The sequence below is a fragment of the Leptonychotes weddellii genome, chromosome 1 (assembly GCF_054177405.1).
Source record: "Leptonychotes weddellii isolate Sample4059 chromosome 1, ASM5417740v2, whole genome shotgun sequence".
Lineage (NCBI taxonomy): Eukaryota > Metazoa > Chordata > Mammalia > Carnivora > Phocidae > Leptonychotes > Leptonychotes weddellii.
Genome location: NC_138369.1, coordinates 134,826,992 through 134,840,966, shown reverse-complemented (window position 1 = coordinate 134,840,966; position 13,975 = coordinate 134,826,992). Strand labels below are relative to the sequence as shown.

The following is a 13,975-nucleotide window of genomic DNA, read 5'->3' as shown; positions in this document are numbered from 1 at the left end:
CTCTGAAGGGCATAGCCCCTCTCCAAATAACTGCCCATCCCTATTTCCTCTCTTGGTGTATTTGTTGGCTGGTTAAGAACATGAGCTCTGGAGTCAAATATCTGGCTCCAAATCCCAGCTCTGCAGGACTTTGGCAATATACTTAGCTTCTTGGAATCTGCTTCAGGAAAACAGGTCTATCCTCACAGGGGACTGGGAGGGTTCAGTAAGATATGTCAAGTGCATCAGAATGGAAAGAGGCTATGAGACACCAATAAGGAGTTATATACTATAAGTCTAGAGTGAAGGACTCTGCTTGGCCCATAATCTTTGGAAACATGCCAACTGTCATGTTGCTGCAATTTATTACAGTAAGCTTGATGACCAAATATACTGGTCCAGATTGACTGGCCCTCAAACAATAACTGAGTAATAGCTTTTCAGCAAAACTTCTACTCCATAGAAGAATGTACTAGGGTCATCAAAATAAGACATTTTAACGGATACATCTCATGTTCTGTGTATTATTTCTAGAGTCCTCGCTACAAATGAGATCTCTGCCCTTGCTGGTCTCACAGAGAAATATCATCTCCTGACGATGTGATATTCAGGATGGGGGGACATGAGGTATTGGAGAGAGACTCAGTCCAAGACTTACCTCTTCCTTTTACCAACTTTGATAAGTCATGTAACTTGAAACTGTTTTTTCTTTGTAGTACATACATGCCTATAGGGTTATTGGAAAGTAAAAAAAACTCATACACACACAGGTAATTTGGCTAATGCAGAGCAAGCACTCAATTATTGTTATGACACACCCTTCACCAATCTCTCTTCTAAGGCCTGAAATCACACACACACACACACACACACACACACACACACACGGTTCAATTTTGGGTTTTCAGCTTCAATAGCCATCAGTGGAACAATGGAGGCTTTGCCTGTACAGTCCTGTTCCCTGGGGGTGGGACTCTCAGCCACTCCTTTGTGAGTATCTCTGAGACCTATCGGACCCTCTCAGCAGGTGTAAGGTGGTCTTCAGTGTACTTAACCCCAGTGAGGGCGGCAACAGCTTAAATATCTAAGGTACGAAGGGATGGACTTAAAGTATGGAATGTGATTGGCAAAAAAGTACTTATGAAATTTATCTGAATATGCTCCATCTAGGAGGATGTGTTAATGGCTTTGCACAGGAACTGTATATATGTACAAAACATGGAGAAAGTGGAGGTTTTGAGTCTAGCAGAAAATATCTTTCATCTCTCCCAAGAGCCCATCCACAGAGCACTTGGGGCCCTTGGGACACCTGTCCAATAGGGGCTTCAGTGAAAGTCAAGGGGCTAGGGGCAGAAAAGCCAGGGAAGGAGTCTGGAAAAAAGTTCCAAGACCAGATGAGATTGGAACATACCTTTTAGATCCCAGAAGATACCAAACTTCTGTAGGAGCTAGAACAGGGATACAGATTCAGGAAACCTACCTTTAAAAATCAAAGAAGCCCCCACCTCAAAAAAAAATAAAAAATTAAAAAATGAGAGAAGCAACGATGATGGCAAAATGATGTCATGGTCTTGAAGTCAGAAGACCGGAGTCTGTACCCCGACTCTGCCATTTACTAGCTGTGAGATTTCTGGCAAGGCCCCCACTGTTCAAAACCTCTACTTCCTCATCTACCCTACTAAACTCAAGAGTCAACAGGACCAATAAAGTGTGTGTAAAAACATCACAAACCATACAGCACGGTAAAACTGAGTGTCAGGGTGAGAAAAAATCAATAAAAACATGTAAAGTAGCACGCTGTTCACGTATTTGTGATGTCCAAATAGATCGCGCTCCTACAATCCTTAACAATTACAGGAGACCTGTCTACAAAGCTCAAAAACTTTGGCCTCTTCGTAGCAGCTGACAATGCAAACACACAGGGCAGGAACACTTGGTTCCTTTGAGGCCAAACTCCTCTGCCCAGCCGAGAATGGAAGCAGGAGGGCGGGAGCAAAGAGCAAAGGTCTTAAAAAATTCTCTTCCATCCTGAGAAGTTTCACGATGAGTCACTGAAACGACTTGTACGTTACCTTGGTTGAAAGAAAACCTGAAGAACAGTAATTGGCATAGAGCAGTGGTTTCTAAAACATTTCCCCCAAAATGCAGATGCCTGTTAGTAGCTGAAAACATGCGGGGAATTTCCACATGGTAGGAGCTGTATTTTGTTTCCATTTACTAAGAAATTGAATTCTCAAATATGGATCCTCAAATTCCTTGCACACAGTATTCTCTTCCTTGACCCTCCCAACCATGACCAGGGACCCACAGCTACAAACTGGGGATCCCTGGCATGGGCTGCTGGCAATCACAACAGTCCAGTCTGTATAGGATTATAATTAAGAGAATTTGGGGCAGAATGCTCAAGATTCTGCAGAAAGAGAGAGAAGAGTGAGGGGGGAAAGCTGAAAACCATCATTATTTCTTTGCTAAATGAAAAACAACAACAACAAAAAAAAAACAGCTTTTACTTGTCCCTACTGAGTTAAAGGTAAACCAGGCCAGCCCTAGGTAAACCTGTTCTGTCTATAAAATGTATTTTCCTTTCAAATTCTCCTTCCCTACTTGGGAGGTGACTGCCGCCTTTCTTGGGAGCCCCAAGCCCTCCCTCCCCTCCCTTGCCGTTTGGGAAGGACATTATTTGCACTCATTGGCTGGCACTCATTCATGTTCAAGTGGAACAATTAAAGTGTCATATAGTAATGATGGCTTGGGAGAGCCTGGGGCAAAGTGCCACAATGCTTGCTGAAGAACGTCCATATCTACATTATTTATGTGTCCATTCACCCATGCAAACACAGTATTATTTCTGTATCCGAGTATCCATCTCTGAATATTTCTGTGTTCCAGCATCCACCCCCTATTACCTTCCTGAGAATATCCTCCCACATCCCTGCCCCCCACCCCAGGAAGCTCAGCAGTACTGTTCTCTTCTCTCCCAAGTCACAGCCACCGGGGGCCCCATCTTCCTCCCAAATCAAAGGCTTCTGAGCCCTGGCCTCCACCCCTTCCCATCCTATACCCAACCAGGCGAGCCCCGGAGGCCAGCCCCACCGCAGCCGGTATTGATGGGGGGAAGCAGCAAGCACAAGAGGACGAAGAGAACAGAAGCATGATGCGGCCCAGGAAATGAGATGCAGATGCACCTGCCACAGGCCTGGAGCTGGTTATTCAAAGGGGCTGCACACAGGAAGAACAGGAGAAAGGAACAGGAGGACCAAGAAGAGAGGGAGTGAGGGGGGCTCAGTCCAATGTGTGTTTCTAAACCGCTGAGGATTAAGAATGCTGAAATGAACACATCCATAGGCCTCAAACAACAGTGAAAAACCAAGATGGAGCACCCAAAGCTTTTTTCATTATTTTACTCCAGAGGTACTTTCGATCTATGACTAGTTAATAGGTAATTTGTAAACTGCTAATTCACATCCTGCAGGTACAAAATCATTTTACAAAAATACTTTAAAAACTAGTAGGTAACGTGTGTCCTGCTGGGCTATTCCTGGGAGGTGTATGTGGGCAGGTGACGCCCGCCACAGAGCAGGGCACCCAGCACATTGGGGGTTGCTCCTCCAACCCCGGCCTCCCTCCAGCCATTTATGCCCAAGTTCACTGTGTCTTGATTCTTCACCTTTCTCCTCCCTTCTGTGGCCTTCTTCTCACCAGGGACCCACCCCTTCTCAGATGACCATGCAGGATAAAAGAGTAAACAGACGGACTTCTTCGTACCTTTCTACCTCAGATGAGAACAATTCCGGTTCTCTGGAACATTCAGCAACCCTACTTCCCGTGGGCTTTTCTGATCCCATCATGTATCACTTCAAACTTAAATCTCCTTCAGTCCAAGTTTTCAAGTAGCCTTCATGTTATCCCTTGAGTAGTCCTTTCAGACTCAGCCCTTCAAGTATGTGTATTACAGTCTTTAATAACCCCCAGGAGCAAACCAACCACGAAAGCTGTCTTCTTATAACTGTTTTACAGTCCGTATTACTTGGAGCTCTGCTAAGAAAATACAGAAAGGAAAAATTCAGCTCAGTAATTAGCTGCGACCAGTTCTTAACATGTGCTACTAAGGAAAGTCTCTAGTCCAAAATTATTGCAATAAAATGTTCAGTTCTTCCGAATGTCACCAGAAGATCCAGGGTCATGCACCAGACCAGAAATCCACTGTGATGTTGGTATACAAAGGATTATAATCCACAGAGAGTAATTTGTAAATACAACTGGTCAACCCATCTGTTCTCCAGACTCGTGACACCTGATGTAAGAGCTTCATCCTAAAGATAAAAAGAACAATGTAAATCGTAATGCAAGAATTTAACATGTATTTCCATTGCTTTTTGCTTGCCCCCAAATTTGACAAAAGCATCTTTGTAAATTATTGTACCTACTGGGTTTCCTACTGCAAAAAGTTAATTTTCCCCATCTGAAGTAACAGACACCAATGACAGCCACGTGGTCACGTGTCAGACCCCATGTTAAGACCCTAGGGACAAATGCACCCAGTCTACAGGACAGAAGGATGCCCAGGTAACACCAATACAATGTGATATGTGCCATCCACTGCTAACAGGGCCTGGGCTAAGCTTCAGGGGATCTAGGAATCCTCCCATGTTGTTGTCTATAGGCAGGAGGGTACATAGCTCAGAGTCTCAAGCAAAGTTAGAATTTATGTAGAGGATGAATGAAGCAGCACCTGACTTCATGAGGGAGTCGAGGGAGGGGTGCAGAGAAAGGGAATATGGCCGAGGCTTAGAAGAGGAGAAAGGTGAGGGGAAAGGACACGAAGGCAGGGACAACACCCTGTGCCAGATGCAGAGACATGCAAAGTAGCAGGATGCATTTCAAGAAGCAGCAACAACTCCATGGCTGGAGGCCCGGCATGTGGGGAGTGGAGCAGGTGGTGAACTGAACTGGTCTCTAGGAACTCTGGATGAAAAGCAATACATTTCGGTTACAGTATCAGTGTGGACGGAGATCAGAAACACAGTGTTGAACTAAGTAAGGTCAGAGAAAAATGCAACAGTATGATTTCACTTATATAAAATTGGAAAACATATAAAACTAAACAATCTTTTGTACAGGGATACCCACCTATGGGAAAACAACAAAAACAAAGAAACAGCAGAAATAATTATCATCATCACAAGTAATTGTCACAAAAATCCAGGAAAACGTGACCTCTTGGGGTGGGAGGAAATGGGATTGAGGAGGGTTACACGTGTAACAAACAAATTGGGTGGGGGACACTACCTCTGTTCATGGTATCAAGAATCTTCAGACTTTTCAAACAATTTATAAGTATCCTTCTGTATCTATTCCATAATTATTACTATTATTTTTTATTTTTTATTGTTTTTTTAAAATTAATTTAGGTATTTGTCAGAGAGAGAGAGAGAGAGAGCACAAGCAGAGTGAGAAGCAGGCTCCCTGCTGAGCAAGGAGCCCAACGCGGAACTTGATCCCAGGAATCCGGGATCATGACCCGAGCTGAAGGCAGATGCTTAACCGACTGAGCCACCCAGGTGCCCCTTATAATTTAAGAGAAGAAAATGCACCCCTATGGACAAAGACTAGAAAGACGCATGGAAAACAGAAGTTTTATTAAAGTCACAGATTCTAACAAAAGGGCTAAAGCCTTTTAATATTGTTTTAAAATATAAACTCTGACAAAGCCCTATAATATTTTAATATTGTTTTAAAATGTAGATTCCAACAAAAGGGCTAAAAGCACTTTAATATGGTTTTAAAATTTAGAAGGAAAAATGAGAACAAAGAATTGCAGATTCTTCAACTACGGCCCCCAAAAGAAGCGGCTTATCTGCCAGGATTCTTTGGTCAAAGGGCCAATTCCTGGGGCAAGAGAAGCACAGGATGGGCCTAGAACAGCTCAGCACACAGGTGCCCAGGGAAGGGGGCTCTCAAAACTAGTGTAGTTATGTCAAAGGATTGAGGAGGCACTTGAAGAAGATGCCCCTCGCCAAAGATGAGACAAACTGAGCACTGAAAGGAATATTAACTACATCCTGAAGGATGCTGGAGAAGAGCAACTCATCATTTTGAAAAATGAAAAATCAGTACTGATTCTGCCCCTTCATTCTGCCCTTTCTATAACAACCATACCTTGGTGTACTCAAGTAAGAAGGCAAGTCCTTTGCTGAAAAATCTATCTAATAAATGCAGAAGGCATGATAGAATATCAAAATTTTGCAATCTCTAACTGGGGCTGCTAAGATCATTAGACGCTGATGGGGAACCTGGATGGGGCTGACAACACCTAAACCCAAAGATCAAAGCTAGAATCACAAAGACCCAACCAGACATCATGTCTTCCTGTTGTGATACAAGAGGAGCTACGTGGCACCATAGATGAAGTGTTCTTGCCCCCAAATTGTACTGGATTCCGTTCAAGCCTCCAGGATCAAACTCCCATTTACAAGGTCAGAGGCACATATGAAGTTTTACTGCCGGGATGCAATTCACAAGATCCACAAGGTAGCAAATTCCAACAGACAAATGACCTGGTTTGTTCAACAAATAAAATGCCAGGGGAAAAAAAGTAGCGGAGAGGTAATCTGCAGATTAAGAGATTTCAGAGAGTTCATCTAAATGCAATGTGTGGACCTTGTCTAGATCCTGATCTGAATAAACCAACCGTCAAGGGGGGAAGAAAAATTTATGAGATAATCAGGGAAATCCAAACACTAACTGGATATCTGATGATATTGAGGAAGTACTGTTAATTTTATTTAGGAATGATAATGCTATAGTGGTTCTTCCTTTAAGACTTTCTATATTTAAGGATATATACCGAAGTATTTACACATAAAATGCTGTGGTATCTGATTTGCTTCTAAAAATCTAGTGCGGGAGGAGAAGGTGGGAGAAAGAAGAGAGGACATGAGTTGGTAACTGTTGAAGCTAGGTATGTGGTACGTGAGGGTTCAATATAGCATTCCCTCTACTTTTGTGACTGTTTGAAAATGACCTTAATGAAAAGCTTTGAACAAAACAAACGGACTCATCTGATCGAATTCAGCAGAGTCCTTATCGACAAAAGACACTAAGCAGGTGCAAGCCTGGCATGTGAATCCAAGACTTACCGTTCTATATTCACCTCATTGCCTCTGTCTCTAGTATGGAAGATCATTGTATATTTACCCACTTCAGGCATTGGCCGGATTATTTTCATTCTATGAAGCTCAACCCTAGAAGAATAACAGAGTTCTTTTTTTAAAGTCTATCCTACTTATCTACCACCAGGCACTTAAAAAAATCATTTGCAAAAATTTACACATATGCACACACACACAGTCACACAGAGTTTGATTATTACAATATTTAAAAAAAAAAAAATCTTCTTATGATGTTGGGCCTCAGGCAGTAAGTCCATAAAAGAATCCCATTTAACATTAATATTGGGGTACAAAGGAGATGTGTCAATTTATAGTTTGTCATTTTCCAAAACACCTGAGAAAGTACTCATTCTAATTATTTTTAAAACATCGTGACAAGTGGGAGAATCAAGTCTCTTCGGATGCCTAATTTACTTAGTGTTTCCTTTTTTTAACAAAGACAGTAATGACCATTTAAGGTCCCAAGCTTAAAAGTCCACAAATGCAGGTATAAATCTAGACTTTGTTATTTACAGTTTGGGTAAGTCAGTTCATGATTCCAGGTCTTGGCTGCTTCTTTGTAAAATGGCAATGGTGTTACAGAGGTGATGTGATAGGCCCAAATCAAACAGTCCACACGCAACATGCTTTGCAAACGGTAACATAATATGGAAGTCCAGACAAGGGTGGTGCCTGTTGCCCAGGGGAGTAAATTAATGTTTAGTAAATAAATCTTAGCCAACTTTTATGTTCAAATCATTGGTTTATTCATAGCATTAGTCAAGAACCACGCTGGAGGTCAGAATGTTCTTCTCAAATGAAAGCAAAACTGGGGTCTCCCCTCTACCTTGCAGCTGAGGAGGTCAAGAAGATAGAGAAGTTACATGAAATGTGCAAAATTCTACTAAGCATCCCATCTGGACAGTGAAATGGATTTGGGGAAGACAGTGGATACTGTTTATCTCTAGTCCTTGCTATTCTCGCCCTGAAACCCATCAGGTACCCTCTGTCTCCTTCACAAGCCAAGGCCACACAGGCTGCTGATGGGCTGGGCCATAAAGTGCTGTTGCCCATCACTATGACTATTCCTGTGGAGCCTTCAGTGAGGGAAATCCATTCTCTCCTGCCAGAAACATTCCAGAGACTCTCAGCCTAGACATGGGAACAAGACCAACATGGAACCCTGGCTCCTTCATGCTAAAGTGATGGAAAATTTCTGGCAGTCACACATCTATTAATTCAGAATCCCAGCTAGGAAATTTCCTTTCTAAGAGGCAACAGTAGGAGAAAAGGGGGGTCTCCTAATAGCCTAAAGGGCCTTGTTATTAGAAGTCTGAAGATACTAGCCTCAGGCTCTTGCATAGTTATTTTGGGGAGTTAGGGATACCCATAACTCTCTAGTCACAAAACCCAAGGCGGGGGGGGGGGGGGTGAGCTGAGAGAAGAGGCCAGATATGCTCCCTTTGAGCCCCCCAAGCAGGAAGTAGTCCAAGAAAATCTGAGGGTGATGCCAACAGCCCAAGTCTGGCCTGGGAGCCAGGCCAGCAACTGCTCCTGGTGTGTGGGGCTGGCTAAGGCATAAGCACGAAAGGACCTCTTGGCCTGAGCCTGGGGGTGCCACTCCTCACAGGCTGTTGGCACTCTCTGCTCTGGAAACCGAGAACCGAGCCAGGATTCCCTTGGGTCTGGGGAAAAGCACGGCTTACAGCAGGCTCTCCGGCCATTTCCCTCAAACTGCAGTTTTGCAGCATTTTGGACCCTGTCTCCGTAAATAATACCCACCAGCAAGTCCAGAGACCTCCATCAACATTTCTGGTCCCCAAACACCCGGGAGCCAGAAACAAACAACCCTCCATCATTTCTGAACTGCCAGTGGCGAACAGCAATCTGGGCCAGCCTGCCCTCCCCCTGCCCCCGCCCCCCTTCCTGCCCGACTCTGCGGCCTCAAGACCTGCCGGCCTGGCATCTACGGGAACTATCGGTAAGCGCAGGTTGCTAGAGCCACCAGAGACAGCAGAGCCCCGTGAAGGGGACCTGCCCCTGTTGTTCACCTGAGTCTGAGGTCATCGTCTTCGCCTCCCCATCCCCAGTAGTTGTTAGAGAATCCATTCACCTTGAAAAATTGCTCTCTGCTGAGGGCAGTGACACCCCCAAAATATCCGTTGTAACGTAACCTGGAGCAGAAGAGAGGAGAGACACAGTGACATTAGCACCAGGCCATTTTGTTCTCCACACACTCTTCAGAAGTCTCTCGTGTCAGGGCTGGCATTCTAGGAACACGCTGAAGACCGTGCACTTTCATCCATCCGCTCCTGCTTGACCTCCACCTCCCAGGGTTCCGGCCTTCCCTGTCGGCCCTTCTTTCCTCTGTCTAGATAAGCACTCACGTCCGCTCACTAAGCAAAGTGCTCCCCACCTGTGACTGTGAATGTTCGTGTGCAGAGGTCTACAGAGATACCTGTAAATGTGCACCACAACATCAGAGCTGAATGACAGGTTTCATCTCATGTGCCAATCCAGTGAGGAGTAATGGCGGTCAAGGGCACTGGGTCAGGAAGGATCCTGAGGCTGCCTCCAGGTCCAGCATGAATGAATGCCCTGATGAATATACTGGTTTTTTACTTTTACTTTTTTTGGCGGGGTGGGGTGGAGAGGAGACAGCTCCTGCACACACTTTGTGTGCAAACTCCACTTCCGTGCATGCAAAGTTCCATCTCCGAATCTGTGTCCTGGAGAAGCCAACACACCTCAGCAATCTTGAGGCTTCTGGCTTGGGCGACAAGATAGATGATACAGTCTTTCAACAGAAATAGAGTATATGGAACAATAAGAGGAAGACAGTAAATTATGTTTGGGGTAAGCTGAATGTGAGATACCCCTAGTGCTTTTGCTGGTGGGCAAAAGGACGTAAGATCCAAGTTCAAAGGAGAAAAGCGACAGATATGGCTTTGGAACGAAGATGTCAAGAGGTGGTGGGTGAAGATGTAGGAGCAGGAGAAATTGCCTGAAGACCACACAGTAGGTGAGAGGAGGAGAGTGCAGAGGGTAGAGCTGTGGGGATGCCGATAAGCAAAAGGGGGCGGGGAAGAGATCAAGAGGAACGAGGCAGAGAGCATCTTTCAGTCATATAGGACTCTGATGGATTATTGGTTGACAAATTAGCAAATCTGAGAAAAAAAGACAACCCTTGAATATAACACTGTAACAGTTTAGAAATGCAAATGAAGGTAGCTTAATAACTTGGATGTTACTGAATAAAAAGATACAAACATATGGAGGATTTCTAATTTGAATTAACTTCAGTTCCAAGTGTTCCAGGACCAATTAAATATTTCCGCTTTTCTAGACAAGAAAAACCAAAAGGAAAGACCAATAAACATGTAGACACTTGCCATCTGACAGGTGGAGTCCCAAAGGCTAATTTGTAGTTCAGCTGTTTGTTTCTATGTTCTGAGTATAGACAGGGAGGCCCTGTTTAACCCACAATGGAAATAGACTTACTTGTAACCCCTCAACGTAAAATTCTAGAAAATGGTATCACAACAACCTAAAATAAGCAAAAGGAACAAAGTGTTCAAAAGGCAGCTGTTACCAGCCAAGACATCGTTCTTTTTTTTTTAGAGATTTTATTTATTTATTTGAAGAGAGAGACACAGTGAGAGAGGGGACACAAGCAGGGGGAGCAGGAGAGGGAGAAGCAGGCTCCCGGCCGAGCAGGGAGCCCGATGCGGGACCCTGGGATCATGACCTGAGCCGAAGGCAGATGCTTAAGTGACTGAGCCACGCAGAAGCCTCTGGGAAGGCATCCTTAAGGCCCTGCCGACCAGAAACTTCATCAGAACACTGAATAGCAGCCCTGCCCAGACACAGCCTGCCAGGCACCAACAGTGGGTCACCAGGAGAGAACCGCCATTACTGATCTGGCTGTGATCGATTAAGGAGCCACTAGCCACCGTGTGCAAGACAGCAAGCTAGATGTGGGAACAGCTGGGCCCTGCCCTCCAAGAGCTTCCGGTCTAACACAAGACACGAGCGTCATCAGGGTTCTGAGGAAGGAGATGGCATGCAGGGGGGCAGGTGGGCCTGTGAGGACTCAGTAGGTAGGAACATGGGGAAACTCCTGGTGGCCAGAACTCCAAGAGGAAGAATGAAGACAGAGACGAATGCATGCCGCCTGGGAGCACCTGGAGAGCTGTGTAGCTGCAATGGGAGGCACAGAAGGACACCGGCCAGAAAGAAGGGTCGAGGAACTCTCAGTTTCGCAGCTGTTTCTCAAATGGCAAATGTCTATGTGTTTGTCGATCTTTGCTTTTGCTTTTTCTTCATATAGGGAAAAGCATGACCACTTAATTGGCCCTGGAACAGTCTTATTTATTTTTAAAGGGCTGTAAGGCCCAAGGGGGTGGGGGGAATGCAGCGCTAAAATAACAGCAGTGTCCTTGTAGAAAGCAGTTAGGTACCAAAGGAACTCTTGGCAGTAAAATGTGCCACAGGCTGGACCAGGGCTTTATCACATCCACAGTCGTGAGATAAACAAGATTTATTTCTGGCCTCATCAGAGTCTGAGACAGCGGGGGCAAGTTCCTTTAAGTTCTTTCCTCTGCATGTGCATGAAGTGAAAACTTTTCTTGCACTTCTCATCACACTCCTGGGGCGGCAGTCACAATGATCAAAAGCATGTGCGTTTCAAGCTCTGTGACACAGTGTAACATAGTGACCAGCAGAGATCAGACATTTAGCTGCCTGCAACCCCACCTGCCCTCCGGCCCGCAACTAGAGGGATTTTGCCCAAAATAGCAAAGGTAAGTAGTAGGGGAGGGGGATGAGGGCAACTCCTACGTTACTTGGGACACAGAAGATGAGGTAGTTTACACGATATATACAATAAAGTAGAAAAATAGGAGGCACCTGCGTGGCTCAGATGGTTAGGCGTCTGCCTTCGGCTCAGGTCATGATCCCAGGGTCCTGGGATCGAGTCCCACATCGGGCTTCCTGCTCGGCGGGAAGCCTGCTTCTCCCTCTCCCACTCCCCCTGCTTGTGTTCCTGCTCTCACTATCTCTCTCTGTCAAATAAATAAATAAAATCTTAGAAAAAAAATAAAGTAGAAAAATATAAATGACAAATATCCAGGACCAGAGGAAAAGTTAAAACAGAAGATTAAAATAGGAAATATATTAGAACTCTGATCTACAATTAAGATTCTTTTCAGCTTCTAAAAGAAGCCAATGGATTTGGCTCAGAGCTTCCTACATCCAGATCAAAAGAGGAGACACACTCAATCACCTGATTCATATTAAGAAAACCCTGCCAGTTACTCAAAGAAGACAAAGGCTTTCTGATATCTAGTTACAGAAGAAATCACCTGATTCATATTAAGAAAACCCTGCCAGTTACTCAAAAAAGGCAAAGGCTTTCTGATACCTAGTTATGAAAGAAATGTCTGGCCAGTGACAATAGCAAATCAAAAACATCAAGATTCATGCAGGGGCTGTTTTTAGAATGAGCAGCATCTGATGAAATTGCTGCTTGTGGCCCTGAGGTTTTATTCAAAATTAATTTCTAGCAGGAAACCCCAAGAACTTAGTTTCTTGTGGTCCAGCTGAATAAAAAAAAAAAATGAAAAATAAAAATCTAGAATCCCAATAAAAAGCCTTTAAACAATCCCTTGTGTCCACACCCCAAAAATAAACAACAAAAACAATCCTGTGTGGTTGTAATTTTTCATCACAGATGTGCAGAAAGAACTGGGCCACAGAAAGTTATCTATAGAAGGGTCCAAAGTACAGGTGTGCTGTGTTCTACACGGTGATACCTTATTAATTTTATGTAGACTGTTGACATGCTTCTGAAAACACCAAGATACCCCAATATAATACGTTGCTTTCTTTCATGCACAGGTGGCTCAAGGAGACCAGAAAGCAAAACCTCCAGGAAAGGATCATGATAAAATTCCCCAAAGGAAAAAATCCTGCAATTCTCTTCCAGACTGCTCCCCTGCCCTCTGGTCCCACTGTCCCCTGCCAAATTCGGGAGCATGGCATCTCCTCTCTCAGCTTCTCCCCTTCGGCCTTGCTCCACCCACTACACTAAAGGCCAGCCGTACTGAGCTTTTCCTGTCATTCTTCAGCTGTATCCAGGTGTCAGAAGCCCCTCAGTCCCTTCCATAAGAAATTCAAATTCCTTAGCAGACTGAACGAGGCCTGCCTAATCTGGCCCCTGCCTACCCCCATCTCTTGCCTCTCTTTCCTCCACCATCCCAGACATTCATTCTTGAGCACTGATAAACTACATGCATTTCCCCAAAACCATACCATGCTCTCTCATTTCCATGTCTTGGAACTCTACTGGGAAGCTCCCATTGTTGCACATGCTAAAGGGGCCACGTTCCCTGGGGAAGAGCTTTAAACCCTTCCGTAGGTGTTTCTTTCTTTAAGAAATTGCTGCTTGTGGCCCTGAAGTGCCCTGCTGTGTGCCCACCCATTGTGGCTTAGTCTAGGTATTTGTTTATATCCCACAATTTACATAGGGTTTGGGTTTAAAGTCAGTACCTAAGGCAAAAATAACCTGAGATGTAACTCTTGGAAATCTCTTACAGTCCAAAGTGAGAGACCTACACAATCTGAGCAGCGTGGAAACTGAGATTAAGTGCAGTATCAAGGGATTCGTGGTTTCCATCTCATGTTCCCTTCCCGGAGTAGACAATGGTGCAATCGCCCGTGTTATAATTGTGTAATTCTCTGCCTGCCTCCTCCTCTTTCCCCGTCGTGACCAACTGCTTACAGGTGGATTTGTAGAAGTGCCCAACCGACGCACCTCCATGGCAGCTTTGTCTCCCTCAGACCCT

General features: G+C 44.7%; 1 protein-coding gene across 3 annotated transcripts in view; it reads right to left on the bottom strand.

Moving 5' to 3' along the window:
* Positions 1 to 13,975, bottom strand: part of B4GALT4 (beta-1,4-galactosyltransferase 4) — a 36,336-nt gene that overhangs the window by 6,723 nt on the left and 15,638 nt on the right. For 2 of the 3 annotated variants that reach the window (XM_081833582.1, XM_006730424.3), the window contains exons 5-7: positions 9,182 to 9,304; positions 7,119 to 7,223; positions 3,364 to 4,292 (exon numbers count right to left, since the gene is read on the bottom strand). In XM_081833582.1, coding sequence (XP_081689708.1) covers positions 4,160 to 4,292; positions 7,119 to 7,223; positions 9,182 to 9,304 — 361 coding nt within the window. In that variant the 3' untranslated portion in view covers positions 3,364 to 4,159. Of the gene's footprint in view, positions 1 to 3,363; positions 4,293 to 7,118; positions 7,224 to 9,181; positions 9,305 to 13,975 lie in introns of those variants that run through there. The other variant, XR_014149300.1, reaches the window with a different exon arrangement.